General features: G+C 42.0%; 1 protein-coding gene across 4 annotated transcripts; it reads left to right on the top strand.

Moving 5' to 3' along the window:
- Nucleotides 1–1,569: 1,569 nt before the first annotated feature.
- LOC147334816 (uncharacterized) lies at nucleotides 1,570–20,964 on the top strand. Of its 4 annotated transcripts, none has more exons than XM_086275366.1 (10): nucleotides 1,570–1,840; nucleotides 3,742–3,943; nucleotides 7,533–7,718; nucleotides 9,183–9,863; nucleotides 10,183–10,260; nucleotides 10,416–10,476; nucleotides 10,571–10,644; nucleotides 13,804–13,858; nucleotides 16,239–16,415; nucleotides 16,997–20,964. In XM_086275366.1, exons 2-10 carry the CDS (start codon nucleotides 3,745–3,747, stop codon nucleotides 17,670–17,672), a joined length of 2,187 nt encoding a protein of 728 aa, XP_086131492.1. In that variant the 5' UTR covers nucleotides 1,570–1,840; nucleotides 3,742–3,744; the 3' UTR covers nucleotides 17,673–20,964. The 4 variants fall into 4 exon arrangements, with proteins under 4 accessions (XP_086131492.1, XP_086131475.1, XP_086131483.1 ...); XM_086275349.1 differs by having other exon boundaries at nucleotides 3,494–3,943; XM_086275357.1 differs by lacking the exon at nucleotides 1,570–1,840 and adding an exon at nucleotides 2,333–3,280 and having other exon boundaries at nucleotides 3,494–3,943.
- Nucleotides 20,965–26,794: the final 5,830 nt, after the last annotated feature.

Raw genomic sequence — 26,794 nt, 5'->3', positions numbered from 1 at the left:
GAGAAACTTGTAAATAACTCATGAAAGAATAAAGTTACGTTGAAACCAAGCACACCATTGTTTTTCTTGTGACATTAACAATAAGTTTGATGTGTCACATGGCCCTCTTCCTATTGAAAAAACAAAAGTTGTATCCAAGATGGCCGACTTCTAAATGGCCAACATGGTCACCACCCATCTTGAGGAGTTTGCCCCCTCACATATACTAATGTGCCACAAACAGGACTTTAATATCACCAACCATTCCCATGTTATTACGGTGTATCCATATAAATGGCCCACCCTGTAGAAAGGGTAGAAGGCTTTACGTTCCTCGGGGTCCACATCTCGACCAACCTTAACTGGTCCACAAACATTTTCCACCAGGTAGGAGAAGCACAACAAAGGATGTACTTCCTCAGGAAGCTGCGTTAGGCCCAATTACCCCAGAGACTGCTAATTAACTTCTACCCTCTGACCTACTGCTCCACACTCTGGTTCAACTGCTGTACTGTGGAGGACAATAGGAAACTGCAATGGGTGGTGAGTGCAGCAGAGCGGGCAACTGGCATTTCACTAACCCCCTCAGAGACATTTATACTGGCAGACGTCAGCAGAAAGCTAGCATCATCATCAAAGAACCCTCGCACCCTGGACACTCAAAACACTCCCAAACTGTGTTTCATTGTTCTGGTAACAGTGACAATAAATATCTTATCTTATCTTATCTTATCTTAAACAAACAAAAAATGGACTTCACAGTTTCACCACTGCTTGGAGAGGAGTTGCCAAGTGTTTGCAGACATGCAAACTACAAGCACCAGCAGCGGTCTGCTTCCGACCAAAGCAGTCAGCTATTTTCCTTGTGACCAGCAGTTTCCAGAATGGTCACTGACCACTCTGGAGCTTTAGCAGTCAGTTTCACCGCAGCTGGCATCAACCACTCACCAACCAGTCAGGGAGTGCAAATTTTTCTCTCTAGCAACCAGCGGTGGTCTATGGCGGCCCAGTGTCACAGGTCCAAAATGATGCAAAAGTTAATGTCACATGGTTAGTAGTCAGGTTACTGCTAAAACATGTGGCTAAACAGTTATGGCCACGTAGACTTGCCAAAATTTTAGGTTAGGTATGTAAAAAAGAAAAGAAAAGAAATCCAAATTACTATACGTCTAAAGTTGGACACACCTAAATAAAATCTTGAAATGCTGAGATAATAAATGAAAACTAAAACATTTTAAATAATAACCTGAATAATAACAACCTAAAAGTTCATCTTCTTTTGCAAACATTATCACTATTTGTATTGGTGCCAGCAGTTCAAGTATCGGTGTGTAATCTGAGCTGGGGAAAAGTTACTGCTGTAATACTGCATGCAGCCAACCTGATGCAGTATGTGGAAACAGGTCTGTTAGATCAGTGTTCAGTGAGACAGTGGAGCAGTTGCAGGATCATGTCCCCCTTAAGAGTATCCAACATGCAGGTTTCTCCTCATGGTTCGTGCTGATGGAGGCTGTTAACATGTTATGTGCCCTGTGCAGACACACGCTGCATCTCCCTCACACAGACACACACACAGAGAAAGAGAGAGGGAGAGAGAGAGCAGGAGGAGGAGGCGGAAACCTCCATCTGCCCTGCTCGGTGACCGACCCGTCATCCTCGGGCTCGGGGAACAGACGGATCGTCTCCTCGCTGTTGTCATTTTTTTAATTTTAACTTTCACATCTCTGGATGAGGAAACCGCGGGGAGATGATGTGACCACGGGAAAAGCGAGAGGAAATTTAACACGGAGCAGATCTTCAGTCTATATATAGGCTATGCCCCGGACTGCACCACCACCACCACCTGCCCCCCCTGGTGCCGGTAAGTCACGGAGGGAAGAGGAGGTGGGAAGCTGGGAGAGAACCGTGGTGTCCCGGGGCGGGTTGGTGCTAGCCGTGCCTGGGTATCGTTGGTAACTGACCCGTGAAAATGACTTTTGAGGTCTCGTGAGGTCGGGTTACCGTTCAGCCATGTTGCAGGAGATCGATAGGCGAGGGAGGGGGGGAGGAGGTGTGTGTGGGGGGGCCGTTGGACTCTTGACACCTGCCCTTGTTCCCCATAACTGAAGGCAGCGCGAGGGAAAACCGTTAAAAATGTGTAAATTGGCAGTTAGGCGGCTCTAAATGGCGTGATGACTTTCTGACTCGGTGTGGCGGGGAGTCGGAGTGCCGTTCAGCCATGTTGCGGGGGGGGGCTGTACAGGAGGAGGAGGGAGGTAACTAGCTAACAGCGGGGCTCCGGGGGCTCTGACTCCGACCGACCGACCGACACCGAGAGGGACGTGAGGGGAAGGGGAGGGGGTGTTGTGGAGAAGCTGGTGCCCGATGATTGTCGCCTCCCTGCCGGATGCGGCGGCAGCAGCAGCCCGCGCGGTGTCGCTTAGAGACGGAGGCAGGAGGCAGAGCGAAACGGGGTCGACGGGGGTAGTGAGTGAACCGAGGCAATGAAGAGCCTGCCAGCCACATTTGATTTATTAAATAAAATTATTTAGTGCAATTTTTTAATTAACAAGGACCTAAATGTTAAAAAGATGAAGCAGTGAATTTAGCAGGATTTTTTTATTATTATTTACTATTATTATTTAATTGCTATAGAAAATAATTTTTATACACACACACACACACACACACACACACACACACACATATATATACATACATACATTATTTGCACAATATTTCTTGATTATTGACTTTTTTGGTGTAGTTTTGAGTCATCATGGCGCTAAAATATTTTGATTTGGGGCTGATATTCTGACGGGTCTTTTTTACATTTTTAAAATGAAATGTGATTTATTGTTTAAAATAGTTTTTTCAACAACAATCATGTTCATTTAAATTACGTGTGTTCTTGCAGCCTGTGTTCATGTGTTCATTCTTTTTTTTTTTTTTTGCACATTTAAATTACGTAGATATTCCTACAGACACAGGCATGTCAATTTTTAGATAATTTATTTTACTTTTTCATTGATCTTTATTTAAATTACATTCCTACAATGGGACGCTGATAGATTATTATTTATTTATTCATTACATTTGTATTTATTTATTTGTTTGTTTATCTCTTTATTGTTAGCCTTCAAATGAAAGTATTTTCCTAGGATGCAGTCAATTTTTTTCCTTTCAGGGGCAAAAAGTGACCAAGGCTAACAGGCGGTGACAGGCGGAGTAGTTATTGATGATCACTGATCACAAGTGACGATTATTGTTTTTCAACAGGAAGGTCAGGGCAGGAGGTGACGAGGCAGGGTCCGTTACCATGGTGATAACAGATGATGATTTATCCCCTTATTGGGCCTTATCCATTCAATAATTTATTATTCACAGATTCACTTTGTTCCTTTTCTTCTCCTCCTCCTCCTCCCTTTATCTTCCTCTCCCCTGTTCTCTCTCGCCCTGCATCCTCGCTGCTTCCTCTTCCTCCCCCTCTCTCGTCCCGTTCCCCTCCGTTCGTCTTCCCTCCTCTCTCTTTCAGGTCACCGAGAGCCAGCAACAGCTCGCTCTGAAGATCAAATCCACCCTCGTTTCCTCTCTCTACGATGCTCTGCTCACGTCCATATGTTGAAGAACACACTCGTCTTATTTTAGCACCACTACCTTCCTCCTCCTCCTCCTCTTCCTCCTCTCTTGCCCTCCTCTCTTCTGAGTTTTGACTCCCCTTTTCACTCTCTCTCTCTTTGTCTCGCTCTCTCTCTTTCTTATTTTTTTCACACACGGAAAAAGAAAATGAAGCGTGGGTCGAGTGTGTTGCAGCCTCACTCTGCTGCAGCCAAACGACACGCACACCCTGCAAACACACACACAAAGACACACACAGGCGATGACGCACAAGCCGCAGGTTCGAGCCCCTTCCCAGCAGCCACCTCTCTGTTCAGCCCTGATGTCAGCACCAAGATGGCGTCTGACCTCCTCATCAGGCTGTCAGGTAACACACACACACACAGTGGGCACTAGAGCTGCTGCCTAATGACTAATCAATCAATTGATTATGTAATAATGAAAAGGATGGTTAGCTCCACCCCTAATGTCCAGAATTGCATCTTGTTTATGTCATTTTTGTGGATGCTAATTTGTGCTCACAAACACTACAAAAGTATGTGGACAGATCTTTGTACTGTCCTGTCGTGGGAAATGGAGTTGCGTGGGTGGAGTGAAACAATAATTGCACAAGAATAATACAGTAATACAAGAATAAATGAACAACAAGCCCATTTCCCATGTGTGTCGTCCACGTTCCTGTCACTCCCTATACTGTCTTACCTAAGGAAGGCAAAGAATGGCCAAAAATAAAAGAATATATATGATAACTTGCACGGTGTTTATCCCAAAGTGAAACGCTTTATAAAGAAAAATCTAAACATAATACAAGGTTAGTAAGTAAACCACCTACTCCACCTGTTCTGGTGGGACACAGACGTGTTCACAAGCAAAACCAGCTCATATACTATATCACCAAATGTATTCAATCCAAATCATTGAATTCAGGTGTTCCAGTCACTTCCATGGCCACAGGTGTATAAAGACAAGCACCTAGGCATGGATACTGTTTCTACAAGCATTTGTGAAAGAATGGGTCGCTCTCAGGAGCTCAGCGGACTCCATGGTGGTAATGTGCAGCCCGTTCTCATTCCCAATGCGTAAAATACCGACAACTTGTCATGTCATGTCTCATGGGAACACAAAAGGTATGTGGATGAAATTCAATGGAATGACGCTCCCGGCGGTAACTGACATTCCAGCTGTGTATTCCAGCCCTAACCCTAACCTTAATCCTAACTCTAGCCATAACCTTAATGGTGTTAGATAGTGTTTTCCAAAGCAATTAAAGAAAACTAAATGTACATGTGCAGATTGAGTCCAAACGGTTCTCATGTTTCCTCCTGTTTCCGAACGCATAACATAGGAACATGTTGTGGCAGAAAGCATAATATACCGACGATTTGTCACGCACAGTAATATGTTATGCTTTGGGAGTGGGAACGTGCTGAGGTGCCTAGTGCACGGAGATCACCAACTTTCTGCAGAAGGTATCAGTACTGACCTCCAAACGTCACGTGCCCTTCAGATAAGCTCAAGAGCAGTGTGCAGAGACGAACCACGCTTCTCCGTCTGGCAATCCGATAGGCGAGTTTGGGTTTGGCAGTTGCCAGGAGAACGGTACATGTCTAATGAGTTGAACCCTTATTTCCAGTGAAAGGAATTCTTAATGCTTCAGCACACCAAGACATATTGGACAATTTAATGCTCCCAACTTTGTGGGAACAGTTTTGGGCATGACCCCTTCCTGTTCCAACATGACTGCATACCCGTGCACAAAGCAGGGTCCATAAAAACATGGATGAGCGGTTTGGGTTTTGGAAGAACTTGACTGGCCTGCACTGAGCCCTGCCCTCAACATGACAGAACGCCTTTGGGATGAATTAGAGCGTGGGCAGACTTCATGTTAAACCCTGTGGATTAAGAATGGGATTTGACTCAAGTTCATGTGTGTGTGAAGGAAGTCGAGCAAATACTTTTGGCAATTTAATGGATGATCTCCACGTGTCCCCTCTCAATAGACATACCTGAAACACCTCACCTTTAAGGCACCCAGGAGGCATCCTTGTCAGATGTCGATGTGGAGGAGCTCCCAAATGACTGAGCTCCTCACCCTGTCTTTAAGGGAGTGCCCAGGCTCCTCATGCAGATAGCTCACTCTGTTGGTCACTCCACACAGCCTGTGGCCATACGTGAGAGCTGAAGCCTAACTCAATCAATCTTCCCTTTCACACTGTATTCACTGGGATTGGGCAGTCCAGGGGTATAATTTCCAGGGGGGTTAGGAGGGTTATGACCCCTCCAATAATCAGACCCAGCCAATATAACCCCTTTACTTTTCTTTACTCATTTCAGTTAATACCAGCAAAATAGTTGCATGTTTAATCATCTGGGAATTTATCCAGATTTATTTATTTATTTAGACAGAGATTCCCCCCCAGTGTTCAGCACAAAGTTACGCTCATGGGGCAGTCATCCCGTTCCTGCTGGGAATCACATCCTCAAACTTGGAGGTGCTCATTCCTTCCACTTCACATCTGGGTGCAAATCACCCAGCTGGTTCAGCTCGTTCGATGAGCCCAACTGAGCAGAGAGGTGATCTGGATGCAAACCCACCTTCCACTGTGTTTGTATGGGGACAGGATAGCCTGCAACAACAACATGTGATATCCCATACTCCTGAAACACCCCCTACGGGAAGTAATGAGGCCCACGGTTGGATGCCTTCTCCACATCCATGAAACACATGTAATTATGGCTATAATACATGGGTTATTCCACAGGATGTTTCAGTAATTTTCAGTACAAAGCGGTATACTGTGCCTCCACCTAAGACTGAATGCATTTTCACTATCTTCCAGTCAGCTCAGGTTTAACATGAAAAATAAAAAGGACGAGGCTGTCTCACCCTGAGTTTTCAAGGTCTACTAAAGCTATTGGTGCATACTCAAACATACCAATCAGAGCATACTGATGTAGAGCCACTTCAGAGATCAGAAAATGTTATTATTAAAAAGGAATTTTTGACCTAAAAGAAAATACGTATTCAGCCGCAGAACACATCTGAGCCTTATAACAGTGGTGGCACAGCCTGTAAGGTATAAATTAGCCCATCAGCATCACTAATAGGTGCAAATAATTATATTCTTTTACCACATGTGAGTACCCTGCAGACTTTTTACGATTATTTGCTACTTTAACTTTGCCTTTTTAATACAATAACAGCATGTTATGTTGCACTTATGAAATCATAGAATTAAAATAATGAAGATGATTTTGCCTTCATTTTATTTAATACAAAAAAATAAAACAGCTGTGAGGCAAAGGAACACATTTTGGCCTTGACAGAACGGTAGCATTCAACATCCAAGGAGTGATGGCTAAAAGCCTATGCCAAGGCACCCGGGAAATGAAAATGGTGGAAAAAGAATAACGATAATGACATTAATAAAGACAAATAAAATCAGTAAAAGGCAACATAAGCAGAATAAACAGGCAGGTTTTAAGGTTCTTTCACGGCTCTCCTCAGGCAGACTGAGGAGTAAACACCAGAAGCTGCTTCACCTCAGGTTTTTGTCCTGCTCTTTGGAGCAACTGAAAGCCCAGAAGACCTCAGAGACCATCGTCATTCACAGATCTGAAGCAAGTGGGCGGCTGCAAGAACATGAAGTACAAGATTTTTTAAATCAATAAAAAAACAAGCATCCAATATCAGGTCTTTAAAACAGGGTGATATGTCACTCTCCGGTTGAATACTATTACTCTGAGTTTAACTCCCATTGCAGTAAATTCCTGCTGCAGGTTTTATCTGCTGGAAATGAAGAGACGTGAGCGTGTAGGTGTCCGCGTACTTCGGGGATGTGTTGCAGGAGCCTGTGCGCTCTCATGAAGGCTTGAGTGCGGTTATCAGGCTGCAATTTGACCTCTGCAGTAATCTGTTTACAGTTAACTTGAATCAAATCACTCTCTGTCTCCAGAGGCCACCCAGAAGGCCCAGATGCATCCTGGGAGCCGAGAGGAAGCGGAGCAGCAGGATGAGCCAGGCGTCGCTCTCTCACCGGACAGCCCCGGGGCGAGTCCCGAGCCACCGTCCCTCACGCACACGCCTGACGGCAATACCGCTACGGACACGCTAGCTTCAGATCTGCTCCGGAAGCTAGCAGGTACGAGTTCGCCAAAACTGTGATGAGAGATACAGCACTGTGTAAAAGTCTTGAGCCAGTCCTTATTTTTTCATGTTATGTAGGGAAATGGATGCAGTGATTTACTGGAACATGTGCAAACATACACAGCATACAGCATATAAGGCAATAACAGAGTTTGTACAGTTCCAAGAACTTTGGAATGACCACAGTTATTCTTTTAGGCACCTTTCTTGTCATTTCTTGAAGTAGTCTTCAGGAATAGTTCTCCAGGACATTCAAAGCTCTCCTTTGGATCTTTCTTCTTTTTGTTCTGTTTTCTTCTGGTCTGAGCTCTGAGGAGGCCAATCCATGACTGATAATGTTCCATTTTGTGTTTTTATATCCAACTATACTTTGAGTGCATTGGAAGTGTTTTGGGATTGTTGCTGACAAATGAAGCTGCTAAATTTTGATGAATTATCTCATTACATACAGTGCCACTAATTTTTAGTGCAGTTCTTATGTAGTTTGGCATGCCCCAGCTTTTCTCACTGTTTCTCAAGAATTTCTTCTTGAGAGCCACGCTAACACTCACACAATTTCTGATGGGGCTTCAGTGAACAGTAGATCAATCAACTGAAGGTCCAAGTGCATCTCTCGACTCCTGTGTCAGGCCTTTGCTGTTTCTTAAGGACATGACTTTCAGATAAGCCTGCCATTTCTTTTTTTGTCCTCCACTTTTCCCGATTTCCCAGATTTGTTTGAGGATACACTGCACACCATATCTAGACATGCCAAGGTTTTAGCTAAAAAATCTTTGGGTATGATCTTGTTAGTGCAAAAGTGCTATGTTACGCCTGTCAAACTGTGTTATTTCTTAACATTTTTTATAGATTCAGCTAAAAAATAGGAACAAATAATTGTGTGTTCTTGCAACAGGCTGCTGGTAGCAAAGTGCCTAAAGACACTGATTAAAAATGGTTATTTGCCACGTTGTCTGTTTTGTATAGCCACAACACTGGTTCATCCCTTGAGTTAGGTGCCTTTTTATGCTTGAATGATTCACGGGTCTGCATTAAGTGGCAGTGTACAAAGAAACACTTTGAAAGACCTTCCGACAGCCTGGAGAACTACTGTTCAGCACCACAAAATATAAGAAAGTCTGACTTTGAGGCAAATATAGAGAGAAAAGAGTGGTGGTTCAAGACTTTTGCACAGTACTGTAAGTCATTTCTGACTGTTGGCTTTGCGCTGGATTCCAGCCCTGCGCTCCCAGTTATAAGCCTACTGGTGTGGACGTCTTACTCACTTGTATTGGTGAACAACACAAAGTAGAGGTTCTATAGCTTGGAACCAGAACTCAGGTACCAGAGTCCAGCTGGACTGTCTGTTTTGTTTTGGGTTTTTGTTGGTTGAGGTCAAAAACATGTTACCTTCTCTAGCTTTGAATGAACTTTCACACACTGCTTCTAATCATTTATTATTATTTCTTCCCAATCACAGAGCGTCAGGAAGTGAATGGCCATGTGGTGAGACTCAAAGAAGAAGAAGAGCCAATGGAAGTCGACACAGTAGCCCAGAGTCAAATAGTAACAGAAGACGTTGCTCTGCCTGCCCCGAAAATGGTAAATCATCACATCTTCAGTGTTAAAACAGAAGATCGGGGCCTCACTGGGAACAAGGTGGCTGAGGAGTTGCACCCCAGAGCCAAAATGGCGGACCGCTGTCTCTTTGGCCTTAAAGTAGAAGGCAAGTTCTGTGCTGAAGGATGCCCGCCTGTCTCCGCAATGGCAGACAGTGCAGTCTCTGGAGCCAAACAGTTTCACTTTCAAGTGAACATGGAGGATGTCTCTGGAACTAAGATGTCGGACCACCTTCTAACTGGAGCCAAGACGGAGGACCAGCTTCTCTTTAAAGCAAAGTTTGCCGAGCGGCCTTTCTCTGGAGTCAAGGTGACCAACAAGTTTCTCTCTGGAGTCAAAACGGAGGACAAGTTTGCTTCAGGGGCCAAGATGGAGAACCAGGTTTTCTCCGGGGTGAAGATGGAGGAGCAGCTCTTCTTTGGAGCCAAGATGGAAGACCAATTTACCTCTGGAGCCAAGATGGCTGACCAGTGCCTCAGAGCAGTGCTGTGGCAGGACATGTCAGTGAACCTGGCGTCCACACTGCTGCACCAACTGTCAGGTAACCACACAAGCTTTAATATTAACCTAGATTAAATCTAAAGTTGATTGTCGTGTTTCTACTGGTCAGAGTTGCTCCTTGATGCCGAAACATCAAATCTAAGAATACATAAAGCTGTCAAAAAAACAAATAAACAGAAAAACACAATCTTTCTTGAATATTTGTGAGTTGAATTTCAGAGATTTTTTTTTTTCCTTGAAAATATTTATATGCTCAGTTTTGTGCAGGTCTTTGGAGGTTTTTTCACTAGTAACATAGTGAAAACCCCAGTGATTGCCTGTAAGCGAGCACATGGAATCAGCTGACTTCCTTTAAACAGGAAGAAGCAGCTGTGTGAGCCGACGGGCTGGTGCAGAGAGAGCAGACCGAGACTTTAGGAAACAACAGATAAGAAACCGTGCGTATCAGAGACATGCAGCCTCAGAGGTGGAGGTAGCTGCAGAGAGAAAAGTGCACATTGTCCACTGTTTGGGTTTTAGCCAAACACACAGGTTGCATCATTTTTTTCGGTTTGCACTCGAATGCGTTTCTTTTTCTGTCGCTTGTCTGCAGAGAGGGTCAGTAAGTCCAACAGTCAGCTGGTGGACAGGATGACTCCACCCATCAGAAGCAGGTAAGTGCACACTTCCATCTATCAGCGGCATATTTTGACCTCTGACCTCAGTCATGATGGTATCCTGTATGTGTGCGTGTTGCTCTCTGTGTAGTCCTGTTTTGAAGGGTAACGACGACCAGCGCCGCTCTTCCCCGGCAGTGATCAGCTCCCAAACTCCTCCACTTGGTAATGGACTTTCAATTTTTCACTTTTCATTTCCAACAGCGTTTAACAGCAAGCCCAGACATTTGTATCCACGCACTGCAGCACATGCATACCATTCAGGCTTCTAAATGCTGCAGATGACTTCTGCAGGCTCAGCTGGGAGAGGGATCAGACACAAGGCGAAACAGTCTTACTTTTAGAGCTGTGAAGAAAGAGTTTTACGTTTGTGTGCACAGTGTAATCGATTTTTGGGGGTTAGCCTCTCCGCTATCAAGGTCTCACTATTTGTAGAGGCCCAAGAAAAGTTTGAACCTCGATTATACCCCGCTCCTGACGCAGACACAAAAACCAGGAGACACGCCAGAGCGGCTTGAAGGCTGCTGGCAGAGTTGGTGGATTGTAATGCAAATTATCCACAGATGAGTCCAGTGGAACTGCAGTCCCTTAGCGGACTTAGGGATAGAGAAATTATGATCAAGGCTTTAGTCTAGGTGAAGTTTCCAGGAGTTAGATGACCTCTGCTAAAGATCCTGAATGTAACCACAGCCCAGCTGCTTTTATATAGTGCAGCGGTGGGCAAAGTCCAGGTTTTAGATGTGTCCTTAATCCAACACAGCTGATTTAAATGGCTAAATGACCTCCTGAACATGTTTTGAAGTTCTCCAGAGGCCTGGTAATAGCCTAATCAATTGATTCAGGTGAGATCTAAAACCTGCAGGATACCGGCCCTCGAGGCCTGGAGTTGCCCACCCATGATATAGTGCATGGATGTAAAGTCTCTTTATTTGGAGAGCTGATGTAGAAAATTGAAAGCTTGTATCTTGGTCAGGCTTAGCTACTAAAAACACAGCTTGGTTAAGTTACACACTACAACTACCTGGTAAATTTAAGGCACTACAACAAGTTTAATGACATCATTTAAGAATTCCATGTTTTTTGACACTTTATTTTGTAGTTTTCTGTTAATTAATCACACTGACATAATAACCTGGTTTGCACACACAGGTTAAGATTTACATGAGTGTCACAGTGTCTACATGAAAATACAGGAACTCTGCGAGGATGCTCTGCAGCTGGAGGAGGTGTAGCGCCTTGATTATTAACCGTCTCCTGGAGGTGTTTTTCTTTTCTTTATTAATGAGTCACGGCGTTATGGGTTGTTGTCATTGATGTGTTTGCCTGCCAGTCTCGGGGTAATTTGCAGTGATGGAAACTGACACTGTCAGTCAGAGTGGAAGGATTAAAGGAGCTGACGGCTGAAATAGTGATCCAGCTAAATTTACAATGAACACTGGCACAGCAGGAAGGATGTCAGGTACAAGGATGCGAGCTCCCAAACCTCCAGCTGCCTTTTTAACAGCGCGCACTTCAGCATTTACAGATAAGCCCGGTGATGTTATGAATTTTTAATGCATTAGTCTGACTCTAAATCCCTCCCTAGTCGGAGAGTATGAGGCATGACTCTAAAAACAAAGCTTCCAAATATAAAGTGTCACTTTTAAGTGATGGTCACTGTTGTTTCTATTAAAGATTAATGAAACAAGAGGAAACATTTGCATGTGTTTGATACGCACTTATTCAGTGTTTCCGACAGACTAAGTGAATATTATTGGTTGGTTATAGCGTTTGGTTACATATCAGGATAAAAAGTGTTCATGCTTTTATTTGTGCATCAGTATTATTAGTAACAGATTTTTATTTTCATTTTAATTGAAATCTTGAGTCCAGATGTAAAACACTGTTTTGTGCAAAAACCTGTTTACCTGAATTTCTACTTCAGAGGTTGAGAATGATAAAGTTTATCTAATAGTCTGTAACAACTTCAAACTTCTAATGACTGAGACGTGGAGCTGTGGCACTAGTCTTAAGTATGAAGGTAGCTCCATCGATTGCAGTAAGCTATAAACCACTGAGAAAGTCTTTTGTAGACCACCTGTTCATGGTTTCTCTGTTAGACAGACTGGATTTTAAGTATCATCATAGCTAATTCTGTCACATGCTGCTTTGTGGACCTGTTTTGAAGCCTTGAGTTTGGCGTTTTGGGGTCACCAAGAGCTCGATTCATATTCCCTGCTCGTTAGTGCTAAAATCCAGACAAAAAAACCTAGAGTTTCATAAAAAATGTAACCATGGGTTACAAGTAACCACAGAGCCGGCCGTATTCTTTGTCAGATAAGTCCATTTGGAAATCAGAATCCAGTTCAGTTATTAAGGTTAGTGGGGGTGAAGCAGAGACTGTTTAAGAGATAGACGTAGCTCTGTGGTTGGAAAAATAAACCTGCATTGTGCCTGAAGGCCAGCAGTGGTTTCAAAACTGGTTCTCCGATCTGACCTGTGTCAAAGCTTTTCTCTTATTTTGGGTTGTGTTTAATAGACGAATAGCAGAGGTTTTTTGGTAAATCCTGTAACACCAAAATGCAAGATTATAAAACCATTAAATGGACCGATTCTTATATAGCGCTTAAAGTGTGTGCTCATTGGCTAACAATGTATAAAAACCACAAGTCATTGCAAACAGCTAGCTGCTTGCATCAGGTCAGGTATTTAACTTTAAGCCTTAATAAGAAGCAAATTTTGATGCAATAAACGTGTTTGTTTCTAACACAAATCTATGAGAAGTTACTCACGTCTAGAGGCAGCCTCAAGTGGCCATTTGAGGAACTGCAACCTCTGAGGGTTTTTTGTTTTTAAATGTTTTTTTATGACCGTCATAACAAAAGTTTAAAACTTCAACTTTTTAAGGTGCTCGACCAAAAATGAAGTCTGAGCTCGTGACTTTATTTGGATCTGATTATCACCCTCTGTGTTCTCTGTGCTCTTAGCCACCACAAACACTTTTGATCTCCTCCACTGACAGCTCTCAGCAAACACTCTCACTGAATGTGTGTGTTCAGTTTGCCTGCATTGTCTCTGTATCATTATTATTATTATTGCTATTATTATTACTTTTTAATGACTGCATGCTGCCTTTGTCTGCGTTATGGATGCATGCTGCTACTGGAGTGCCCTTTGGGTCTATAATAATAAAGATGGTGGTGAAGTGCGCTGACAGAGGCTACAGTCACACAGAGGTTTAGCAATAATAGCTTCCAGAGGGGCTCATCATTAAGAAGTTCTGCTGTGTGTAAAAAGCAAAAATCACGCAGAATAATAAACGAATGCTCTTCTTCTTCCTCACAGAAACCCAAACCAGCCTCAGCAGACACCAAACCACAGGTTGCTCTTACTTTTTCAGGTAACACACACACACACACACACACATGTTTTCACATCTTAGTGAGGACATTGAATTGACATAATGCTTTACCTAGCCCCTTACTCTAACCATACCCTTATTGTAACCTCACTCTAAAACCACATTTTTGAGCCTCAAAAATGCCTTCAAATTTGTGAGGACGGGCGCTTGGTCCCCACAGGTACAGTGGCATGTTTTGGTCTTCACAAAGATGCTTAAACAAGTACACACACACACACACACGTACACCTTTACTCCTATATCTGTGAGGACCCCCTTTAAGATAACTATATAGAGTCAGCGAGGAAGTGCACTATCTCTAATCTTTGAGTTTCAGCCTGTTTTGGGACTCACTCTTGTTTATAGCTCTGTGAACGGTGATCCTAAATGTTGCAGCATTTTATCCAGCAGTAAAGCTTTCGAGCTGTTTTCTGGCCTTCTGGAGAGACTGAAGTTCCCGCTTATCTTCCTGCATAGCTGCAGCTCTGCCGGATTCTCCATCTCAGTGTATTCTGCCAGCGAAGGCGTCTTTGAACATTAACTTTCTGGAGATGTTTAACAAACCGGTGGGAGATTTTTTTTTTTTCATTAGCAGGAAGAAATTAGTACAAAGATTTCAAAGCTCTGGATTTTTTAAAAAGTTTTTATCCATGCTCGGCTCGATTTTGGAGACACAACCTTGGCATCCTGGAGGCAATTTTCATGGAGAAAATTATGGTGGATTAAAATGGAGTGTGTCTGTGATCTGCAGGAACTCAAGTGTATAAAACGACACAAATACTTCTTAGTGAGTGTACGTGTTGGTGGTGTGCAATAAGGCTTTGATCAGAAAGTGAGGCAAGAATGAAGTACGCTCTGGATACTGTAAGCAGGCTAACACATATACTATGTATAGTGTGGTAAACTAATTGAGTCCTTTTGTATTATTCTAGGGCCTTTACTTCACAATATAAGGCATCTGTTTTTGAAGTGTTGTGATTTGGCACTTTAAAAATAAAATTGCAATTTGAAGAAATCCAAATTCAAATAAAAAATTGCCCATAAAAGTGTTTTTGGTGAGAGTGGGCTGACTTCATCTACAACATAACCCTTACACTCACACTAACAACTCAAAAAGAAGCTTTTAATATAAAAAATGGCTTCATTATAAACTAACAAAGCCGTTACTGAGAGTGTGAAAGGCATTGAATGCTATTGTACTCGGCGTCCCGCTCCTTCTTCTTCTGTTGTGATTTTTATCTGTGATTCGGGCTCCACTCTTACATCAGGATGTGTGACTCGATCAGGATTAGCGTGCTGCCACTTTTGGGAGCGATTTATTGCATCGTTTTACAAAACTACAGTGCATCTGACAGAGTTAAACCCGAGCCTATTTTTGAGCGCCAGCTCTCAGCCATGCTTCATGGCGGTGGACTCAATCAGCACTTTGACATCCTCGATGGGGTTTTTATGGTCATTTTTTCACAGTTGCAGTTTACGTTTAATGAGAAATGTAGTTTTTCTCTCAGCTTTCCACATTAAAGACACTGTGAGGTGTCAGCCTGGAGAGTTTTGTCCTCCCGTTACTCTTTTCGTGACGGGACTTGTGGTTTTGAGCGCCTCTCTCATAGAGAACCATCATAAAACTTCCAAAACCAGGAGCACCTGTCTCCCAGAACTAATGCCACACATGAAACACTGAAACACTGATGAAGAGGTGAGTTTTAAGAGGACATGGAAAAACGAACAAGGTCAAGCGGAAGTTGTCGCTGCTTGTAGTGAAAGCGTTTTTTGTGGCTCCATTCTGTGAGTTTGTTTAAGGAATTGAAGAACCATGAAACTGTTAGTACTGTTCACCTGATGTTTGTCTACCTGTGCCCTCTAATCAAGCTAATCACTCATTGTTACATAAACGAGGTTCACTATGATCTGATTATCTCCAGCTGTCATGTATTTCACCTTCTCTTCATGCTAAAAGTGAGAAATGAAATCATTTCCTGGTGTTATGTCTCATTCTTAAACCCTCTCAGATCTGAAGCGTGTATATAAATCCAAACCAGCTTTATCCATAAAACACTTTAAACAACAGCTGAACAAAGTGCTTGAGATTAAAGATAGAATAAAAATACAAAAATATAATAAAATACAAAAATAAATAAACTAATAATAATACATATATATTTGAAAACAAAAGTGCATTTCAAGCATAATTACAACAAAATAATAACAAGTTAAAACCAACTGTAAAAACCAGCCAAGCGCACGCTAGAAAAACCTGCACCTGATTGGTTGCTGTCCTCTCCCACAGTGAGTCCCGCTGTGACCGCTTGGAGATTCATAGACAAATATCTGTTGCCGTCATTTATGTGTTACAAGCTTTTGTCGTGTCCTTGCCTTCCAGGTGTCACGTGTGCGGTTTTGAGACCGAAGGACAGGCCCTTTTCCAGAGTCACATGACCGAACACCGCCAATGGGAGCACAGATCCTTCTCGCTGCACTGCTGCGTGTGCGACCACTCGACCAATCAGGAGGCAGAGATGAGGGCTCACGTCTGCACGCACATTCAGGGCGAAGTGAGGTAGGTGTAAGGATCCCTAACGACCCCCCTCCCCCCCGGATACGTGACCACACATCCACGTGTCAGCACATGATTACATCGTTAAATTTAAATTTACTTAGATTTTTGAGTTGTTTTTAAGCGAAACAACCCCAAACCTTATATGACAAATGACGATGATGATATTTTATCTTTTGGACAATATTTTTACAAAAATCTATCATATCAATAGTAAAAATAATCATGTCTGCAGTGCTCCTTTGAGGCATTAATACGACGTTACAAAAGGTTTTCTGTGTATGACTTATTAAATAAGTGGAAACATCTAATAAAACGTACTTTAAACATAAAAAACCTTTGAGGTGAAAGTCGAGGCTGAACAGAATCAGTTTCTAAATCTTTGCTCAGTTACTGATATGAAGAAGTAAACTGAACTAAACAGTAAGATAGAGGTAGAGCTTTTATTGGTACATTTAAATTCTTCATTGAATGGATTTAAAACGAATTTGTTGATGTTAGATGCAGGTGAGCGTGCTTTCTGTCAGCATCCTCGTGTAATGTGTGGGTCATTAACTCCTCCCTCTACCTTTCCTGACTCCCAGATGCCCTGTTACCCTTCCTGCCACAGCCTCCACCTCCAGCAGCGGTGCTCGTTCAGTTGCCACGGCAACCCAGCCGGAGACAAGCACCTCAGAGCATCGCTGCCGCATCTGCCAGAGGTCGTTTCCAGGGCAACAGGAGCTGCTGGTTCACTTCCAGGGTCATCGCCAGGGCAACCAGTACCGCTGCGACCGGTGTGGCCACCTGACCCGGACAGCCAACAAGCTGGTGGAACACGTGCGCGTGCACACGGGGGAGCGACCGTTCACCTGTGACCTCTGCCCCTACAGCGCCAAGCGGCGGGACAGTCTGCGCCTGCACTGCAAGGTCAAACACGCTGCGCACTTCTTCAACGGGGGCGCGACGGACGCACCCGCCGACGTGCATACGCACCGGTCATACGTGCATGCAGACAATCAGCGCTCGAACAAGCACGTCCAGCGGCTGCACACACCGCCAAGCGCTCACACTGCTGCATCCTCCTCCTCTGTTCCTCCTCTTCTTCTTCATCCATCGCTGTCCGACCGCGCTGGATGGAGGGATTTGTCTCCTCTCCTCCCGATCACGACCCTCATCTCTCTGAAACAGCGCTCTCCTTCATCTTCCTCCTCCTCCTCTTCATCTTTCTCTACCAAACACTCTTTTCTTGGTTACCTCGGCCTGACAACTTCTTTGTAAAGCCTCCCTGCTTTTGGTCCTCCTCTCTTCGTCTCCTTCTCTTCTAATTTCTCCTCTTCCTCTTCTTCCTTTTCTCTTCTATCCATCCTCTGGACTCTTAAAGCGATGGATGTAAAGCTCTGTAATGTATCCAAGGTACTGTCACTCAGCACTATGTATGAGAATGTCAAACAGCACTGAAAACACACCGATAAGGAACGTTTTTGAATTTATTCAACTTTTGCATCATGCTCGTGATTTTTGCTGCATTCCTGCCTGCTTTAGCCCGTCATATAATCACTGAACTCTTAGCTATTTAACCGTGTGACATATTTATTGCCTGTCTCTCTTGTCCTCCAGAAACCTTGAACTTAAAAAGTCGAATTTTATTATAAATTGTTCTAATCAGAAACACGAGATGCTGTGAAGTAAGGGTCATTTATTGAGATGATGAGATAATGTTGAGGGTGAGATAGTTTGTTTTTCTTTTAAAACACAACGTGTTTTTTAGACATTTTCTTTAAAAAAGCAGCGGACTTCAAAAAAACATGATTAAAGGAAGAAAATAAGAGTTGACAGCATTTCTAGCAGCTCTTTAAGGCAATATCTATATGAAGGTTTACTTAGCTGTTTACTTTGAGTTCAGCATGCTAACTGTTCCACAGTACAATGCTAATATAGCAGGTATGATGCTAATCGTATTCTATGTTCTTATTTTGTTATGTGAACATGCTAACTTTTGCTAATTATCGGCAGTGAGAACAAGCTACTGCTACTACTGAGAATGTCCTTAGTTCGGTATGCTTATATGTTAATTTTTGCTAATTAACCGCTGAGGCTAATGGAAATGTCTTTAGTTTTATTGTTGTATTATTTGCTTATTGCTGCTGAGACTTCGAACTTTTTTACTTGGTATAAATGTCTTTAGTCTAGCTTTTTAGCATGGTAATGATGGCGATTTAATACTAAAAAAATGCAGTTCAGCTAAGAGTTATATATATATATATATATATGTCTTTAATTTAGATTGTTACTGCGCTAATATTTGCAATTTATCACAACAAACAATGCTGCTTAAATTGATGAGAAGGGTGTTAGTTTAACATGCTGTTTAGCACTAAACACAATATACAAGTGAGGCTGATGGGAATGCCTTGTGCTGATTTTTAGCATTGATAATGTTGGCCATATCTTGCTGTGGCATGTGAACATGCTAACCTTTGCTAATTTGCACTAAAAGAAATCACCACTTAGGCTGATGGGATATTATCAGTTTATCATGCTAATTTGCACGAATGATGCATTCCAGTTGAAGTTGGAATTTCCAAGTTCCCAGTTGGAATTGGACCCCCCTCTCAAGTTGGATTTCCAATAGAAAGTGAGACCAGCCCCACCAACCCGACTTCTCAATCCCAAATGGTGGCTCCGAATCACTTCGTAAAACTTTCATTCGTGCTGCCAGTGTTGTGTATCTGTGCCTGACTCTAGCCTCAAATGTGTTGCAGGGGCGTTTTAAGTGCAAAAACACAAGCGTTGCACTGTGTTAATAGTGATGCACGAATGGCTCTACTTTGCTTAGAAGCAAAACTAATCCTGGTATCCCTTGCTTTTCTGACTTTAGTACTGGAATACATTCAAATGAGGAGTGACATCACTCCCAGCATTGACAACCGACTTCTGAGTTAAATGGATTCACCATAAAAATAAGCTATTGATGTTACTGGGATTGAGAATGTCTTTAGTTTTGTGTGTTACGTGCTAACCTTTCAGTTTTGTATAGGCTCAAAGGGATGTCTGTAGCATGTTAGTATCTTAAACTTTCGAAGTTAGTACTATTCACACGCAATATTCCTGAGGGGGTTTGAAACTGCATTACTTTAGGGTGCTAACATGATCATTTCCACTGAAGTTATGAGAATATAATTATGGTGCATTCCAGATTAAGTCGAACTTTCAGAATTCCCTGTTGGAATCGTTGTCTCAAACACCCCCTGAACCTGGAGTTCCAACTGATAAAGTGGGAGAAACCCCTATATAAAAATCGAAAATGGTGGCAGTGAATGGAAAAAGTAGTGAAACTGTAATACTTTCTATCTGTGCCACTACTGACTTGCTAAATAAGCCATATACAGAGCAGTGAGAACGCTCTGTCCGTGAACGTGCTGCAGCTACATTTTTAAGCACAAAAACCAAACATTATGCTGTGTTCCTAGTGATGACATGAATGACTGCTTTGCTAAGAAACAAAACAAATCCTGTTTGTCGTGCTTTTCTGACTTTAGTACTGAAATAGACTAACTCTGGAATAACTTCACTCCAGAGTTCTGAATTAACTGGAATGGGACATTACCGTAGGGTATTAGCATGCTAACACTGGCTAATGAAAGCAAAAAAAACACACAGCAAGGCTATCAGTCCTCAGCTTATTGCGTAAACATGCTAACATTTGCCATTTAGCATTAAACAGAGCATCTAGCTGAGCTGATGAAAATGTTACTAGCTTTATTATTTTATCCTGAATTTGGTTAAAGTCATCAGGATGTTTGTGTCAAGTCTTTAATGCTCCATGTAAATCCATCCAGCCAACAAATGTGGAGATATTTCCAACAGACCAATTCAGAGAACCACTCAAGGTTTAAATCATTGGTGTTTCACTGAGTTCATCTACAACTGTGAGTGAAAGCATTTTAAACCAGATGCTGCAGCCGAAGTATACTTTTTATAATCTGTTGCTTATTGTCTTAGCCATTCTAATCGTAAAGTCTATATTTTCTGAGAGACCATCTTCACTTGTTGTGTCTGACTTTGGTATTGTATTACTGCAGAAAGCTCACATTTGATGAGAACACTTTATTTTATTTGACTTGTTGCATGAATTATTTAAAGTTACCATCCTTCAGTCTGCTGCTTCCACTTCAATATTGGAGGATTTTTGGGGTTATTCGTGGTTTCTGGAGGACAGTGATGATACTTCTAATATTTGTGTTGTATATTGATAATGTATTTGTGTTTACATGACTACATGGGGCTCCTGGGAGTCTGAAATGTCTTAATTTAAGGTTGCACTATATGTAGACAGAAGAAAAGTCAGTTTAGAACACTTTAGCCTTTTGCAAAAACACTTTAAGTGTTGGTTTATTTTGTAACTTCGCCGAAGGAAAAGTCGAAACCCACAGCCAAATAATTACTCTGCAGATTCAGTCCCGGGGATCCAGTTTTTGTTAAATTATCCAGTACTAACAGCTGATCCACGACTGGTATGGGGCAGGGACAGCTGCTCAATAAAGTGTCGAAAATATGTTTTTTCAGTGAGTATTATTTATTAAGGTTTAAAGCCGAAGAGCATCTTTCTTTCCTGAGGCAGGGAACGGCTTTAGTTTGAAGACAGTAAAAACCCGAAGTTGTATTACCAAACGCACAACACAACCTAAGCTAGCTTAAAAATTCTTTTAAAAGGAAGAATAATGCCCACTATGATTATTTGGTGATTGTCCCTTCTATCTGTTCCTACTTTGATAATAGCATAGCCACAGCGGCCTCACAGTGGGTGAAATGTCTTGCAGATTACAGGATTCAATCAAAATCTTATCTGTGATTTTTATTAGTTATGACAACAAAAGCTTATTTTATTCATAAAACATAACATTTTGCTTAAAAATTAAGACTTTCCTGTAGATTGTCTGGGCACACAATGACTTCTTTATGCTCAGAGCCAAATTTCATTGCACATGATGTTTTTGTTATATTTTCCACTGTTTTAATTATTTTTATGACCTGGTGGAAGCACTCACCGTGCCATTTATCTTTAGGAAACAATTAAATTCACAAAAGTGATTGTCCTGGTCACAACAAGACAAAGTTTGAAAAGAGTAATATACACTTGCCAGACACTTTACTAGGACTATTTTACAAACCGCCGATCTGCTGGGATTTTCCTTCACGCCCATCTCTAAACTACGGTTTACAGATGGAAAAGAGAAAATATCCAGTGAGCCTCAGTTTTCTGCATGAAAATGTCTTGTTGATGTCAGACATCAGGGGTGAAGGGTCAGACTGCTTTGAGCTGATTTGAAGGCAACAGTAAGTCAAAGAATCACTCATTACAACTAAAGTATGCAGAAGAACAGTGGCTACTGTAATCACACTACATTTTTCAGTAATGTGGTGTATTACTGCACAAAATTCAATAATATGTTGGCAGTGATGTTGTTACTTGCGTTAAGGTTTTTCAATTATCTGCAGGTTGGGTGGACGGAAAGAAAAAACAACTGCAAACTTGAGCTACATTGAGGTGATTTCAGTTCATGTGTGGGAGGAGGAAAATAGTGGGCCGGTCTGCAGCAGAGACATCGACATTACCTTTATTTTTATTGCACGAAAGAACGAGAGCACAATGGTGAAGTGCAAACTGCACCCAGGACACAAACAATCACATTATGCTGCTAACACAACTTTGGCTCTTTGCAAACATCAGCACAGACAGCATGCTAACACAAAGTCAGCAAGCAACCCAGAGTGATGACAAACCTTAGTGCATGCAGACTTCAGTCCAGCAGCCAGAGCCTGAACTTCAACAGAGTCAGTAATGAGCAGTCTGGACTATAGTCTCCATTTGTGTCTGTTCATGTTTTTATAGTAGAACCACGGTGGAAGTCGCTTTGGGCACAACATGTCAAACATGAAGCAGACGGGATACAGCAGCAGAAGACCACACCAGGTGCCTGCAAGATAAGAGCAGGAAAGTGAGGCTACAATTCAAATTGAACAATACAAAACTGCAAAAGTGTTGCCTGGTCTGAGTCTCTTTAGCATTCGGCCATAATTTGATTTAAACGCCATAAAATCATGGATCCATCCTGTCTGGTATCGACGGTTAAGACTGGTGATGTAATATAATCAACAATCTTCTGGATACACTGTGTGCTCCTTAGCACAAACTGAGCATCATTCAAACACCACAGCCTACCTGAGTATTGTTGCTGACTGTGTCCATCCCTTTATGGCCATAGTGTACTCATCTTCTGATGGCTGCTGCCAGCAGGGTAACACACCATGTGGCAAATCATTTAAAAGCGATTTCTCGAACATGACAATGACTCACTGCACTCACTGACCTCCACAGTGATGCAGTGTATCAGGAGGAAATAAAGGAAGCAGTGAAACATCTATCCTCGGTATCTAGAGCATGTGACCAGCGCTCATTACAGATGCCATGCATACATGTTGGGCTCTCTTCCCTCAGAAACCTTTAGTGAGTGAATGAAGGCCAACAGGTGTCCTTTATAATTGAGCTCTGATCCGGCAGCTTGTTGAGGGGAGGTCAGGTCTAAGATCACGTTCACCAGCGCTTCTCAGTGAGGAACATTCACCTACGCTAGTGTTACATAATGTGTTTGTAGAGCACTGCAGCACGTCAACAAGGCAGGAACCTCATCAGGGGACGCTTGGACCCAGAAACGGGGTCGAGACCTCATCACTCAGGTTGGGTCTGCTTCAACAGCTGAATTTCACACAAAGCAGTGTAAAATACAACGACACCCTGAGCTCATCTTTGCCTCTTTTTTTCCTTTTTCTCTGCCGCATCCTGTCACTGTTTGCTGCCATGATCAATGAAGCTTAATTTCATCTGACTCGCCTTTGCCCTCGTGTCTTCCTCCCTCACGTGAGAGGAAGATCGTGTTACAGAGGAAGCTGAACCTGTTAACTGGGGCAGGGATTCAGCGTGGCGCCTGGATGAAATTAAAAATAAATAAATAAAATTTCATGGAGCTGAAATATAAACTCTGTCAGATTGGCTGTGCAGAGAGGGAGGGGCAGAGTTTTTACACAGAAACCAGGGATGAAGGTCACACACCACACTCACCAGGCGAGTGGGAGGATAAGTGTCAATCGCCACAGGTCCTGTCCCCTCCTCGCCAGTTGCCACGGTTACCTGGCATGTTGTAAGTCCCCGTGGCGGCGAGCGGGCGGCCCTTCTATTGGCCGGGAGCCGCTCTGGCCTCGGCGAATCGCGGAGAAGCGTGAAGGCCGCACTCACACAGAGGTCATTATTAGATTTGAGTAAATGGCATTAGAGGCGAGGAAGAAGAGGAGGAGGAGAAGCGTGTCAGTTAGAGGTGCAGTCAGGCTGCCAAGGACGCCTCACGCGTTCACAGAGGCAGAAAATGTTCACACGTGGACGAATACGAGCACTGAATAATCATTTAAAGGCACTTAGTGCCAATGAATGTGTTTAAAATGACTTGAGATCTTTTAAATTGACTAAATCTGTCAGCAGAATGTGAAGAAATAACTCCAAGGTGTCTGTGGTTGGTGCTGTAGAGATATCAGCTAAAGCTGAGCCGAAGCCAGGCTGTACCTTTCATGTATCACAACATCAGGGGTCAAAGGTGAAGTGAAAGCAAAGAAGGTGGACACAGATTCTGGCCTGGATAAGTTGTCTGCTTGAACATGCAAACAGATGCTTATTTTTCCTTCACTTCACCATTGTTGTGTTGATATTTAAAATTAAAATTTAATTAAAGGTAAACAATTTACTTTATTTCACTTCTATAACTTCATAAATGCAACAAAAACATGTTACTAGTGCAAAAAAAATGCTAACTTAACGTACTAAATATCATAAATAGCCGGCTTCACAGTTACAGGATATGTCGCCGTCATTAGAGGCCCAGATATTCTTACAGATGTTTGTTTGCTTTGTTTTTTCAGTTGCTGACATTTTATATTCATTTAAGAGTAAACATGACCCTTGTGCTGCTGGAAAAAGTAAATTTCCTGATTTGGGGTTTTGATAAAGTCTGTGTCTAATATAAATGAGTTTTAAAGTTTAAAAAAGCAGCACAGCAGTGAAATGCTGCACCCTGCTGGTGAAATATATAGTTAAATTGTGCAAATACAAAAAGTAACTTTACATTTATTCTAAGGTTATTATAGTTGCCTATAACTAAATTAATGTCTGACTTAAATATGCCGAGAAAACACATGAAAATAACATCAAGCCATTCAGGACATGTCACAGATAAAGACTCTGCTTTCTGACATGCCAGAACATTAGTCACATAATGCTTTAGAAGTGATAAAAAACATGAATCACCTGCACAGTTTTATGAATTTATGGAGACCGAAACTGTTGTTCGTGTCAGGCTGTGAACATGTTTATTTCTGCTCTAAAGTTACACATCCTAACATGGGAGTCAGTGGGGAGTGACTCGCTGTTGCAGGCAGCCTCAAGTGGCTGTTAGGTGAACTGAACTGCTGTTTTTGGTAGTAAAGTCTTGGCTCTGGTCCCAGTTTTTGTTTCAAACCAGCTAGTTTTCTGCTTGATCATTTCCTTTTTCTTTGCACGAAAGTTTTATGGTACAAAGTTTGAACATTTCACTGGAAACAAAAAGGCTTGAAAGTGGGTTGATGGACCATTTTTCAAAAATGTATATTTTCAGAAGTACTTTTGCCTCACAGCAAGAAGGTTGTGAGTTCCACTTGACCACGTGGCCTTTCCGCGTGGAGTTCGCATGTTCTCCCCGTGTTTGCGTGGGTTCTCTCCAAGTACTCCGGCTTCTTCCCACAGTCCAAAGACATGCAGTTAGTGGGTTTAGTTTAAATGGTGTGAATGGTTGTCTGTATTTCTGTGTTACACTTGTCCAGTTTGTATCCTGCCTCTCACCCTGTGGTTGCTGGGATAGACTCCTAACGGTAAATATGCAAGGCTTTAATGTACTAACTGGGATTCCTGCTAAGCCTGAGAGGTTGGAGATATGGTGTCCCCCGCTGGCTGGTGGAGTTGAGCACCTACAGCATGCACTGTGGCTAGCATTAACTAGAATGCTTATTGTTAACATGGCTTTTAAATTAATGCATGCCTAGATAAGAGGCATCCTTGGGCTGGAATGGCGATCTGCAGGCACAGTCATGAACACTGTGTTCAGTCAACATGCAGCCTCTCTCCGAGCGCTCTACTGGAGTGAAATCGATACCACAGCGAGTCACAGGAAGAGATGAAGAACCGCTGACGGTTGAAAAAGTGAAAGGGGGACTCAAAAGGACTGAGAGAAAGAAAAGAAAGAGTCAGGTGACCGAGGCGCTTCCTGCTATTTCTATATACTTTATTAAGACTATGCTGAGCTGCTGAGATCTGCACATTTTACATTTGGTTCAGGTCATAGATAAATACATAGATAAAATATGACTGTAAAACGCCCTGGAGAAAGCTGAATACAACACAACAAAAATGGTTCTATAAAGGAAAAGACAGCTTTTAATTTAAATCGAACAGGATGAAATAACTCATTTTCATATGAGTATTTTGTTTATTAATTAATTAATTAATTTATTTATTTATTGCTAATAGCTTTCTCTTTTTTCATAAGAAGAGTTTGAAACTAAATAATTGTAGGCTCTTATATATCTTTCTTTGTAAAAACGATAAATCAATTAAAGGCTCTAAAACGTTGTCATAATCTTACCCACCCGTCTCAGTTACATTAAAAAATACCTTCACGGTTTTTTTTTTGGTTTTTTTTTTGAAATTATGTAATTTTATCACCTCATTGTTCAAAGTTTAATTAAATTAAATTATACGCAAGACGATGTGAAGCCTTTGTGTGTTCTTAATTCTGCGTTTTGTATACAGTCAGTGAATCCACCTAAGGATAGATGACTCAAGTACTTAAGACATAAGTAAGCTGAACCTAGTCCAGTAATAAAATAAAATGTGACTCTGAAAGACTCCGTTTTCCTTTGAATTTATAAAAAAAGAGGTTTTATTTATATTTAAATTTTAATGATTTAATTAAATGTATTATTATTATCCATTTTTATTTTATTTCATTGGTTTTTATTGAGCTTGTTTATTTTTTTAAATTATTTTTTATGTTTCCATAAATGTATCCTGTATCCTTTTATTTTGATAGCAACTGTGGAAGTCTTTGTTTTATGATGAATTATGTCAGAAAACCTGCGAACAGAACTTTTTATTATGTTGTACTAATGTACTATTATTAAATTCATCACTTCAGTAACGAATTTTATACACCGAGGAGTCTTAGAGTTAATTTCGCGATGAATTAATCGAGTGTTATTGACAAATGGAGGCTTTTACTTTGTAGAATCTGTTCCGTTCATGTTTGACAGTGAAGGGGGCG

The sequence above is a fragment of the Aulonocara sp. 'chitande type north' Nkhata Bay genome, linkage group LG3 (assembly GCF_057382095.1).
Source record: "Aulonocara sp. 'chitande type north' Nkhata Bay isolate Kocher_YH1m ecotype deep benthic linkage group LG3, A_spYH_male_GT1.1, whole genome shotgun sequence".
NCBI lineage: Eukaryota > Metazoa > Chordata > Actinopteri > Cichliformes > Cichlidae > Aulonocara > Aulonocara sp. 'chitande type north' Nkhata Bay.
The sequence above is the reverse complement of the archived record's forward strand: the minus strand, read 5'-3'. Positions and strand labels throughout refer to the sequence as shown.

Coding starts and splice junctions, on each gene's coding strand:
- LOC147334816 (XM_086275366.1), top strand. CDS start 3,745: ATGAAGCGTGGGTCGAGTGTGTTGCAGCCTCACTCTGCTGCAGCCAAA. Junction 13,859..16,238: donor GGTTGCTCTTACTTTTTCAG/GTAACACACACA, acceptor CTTGCCTTCCAG/GTGTCACGTGTGCGGTTTTG. Junction 16,416..16,996: donor CACATTCAGGGCGAAGTGAG/GTAGGTGTAAGG, acceptor CCTGACTCCCAG/ATGCCCTGTTACCCTTCCTG.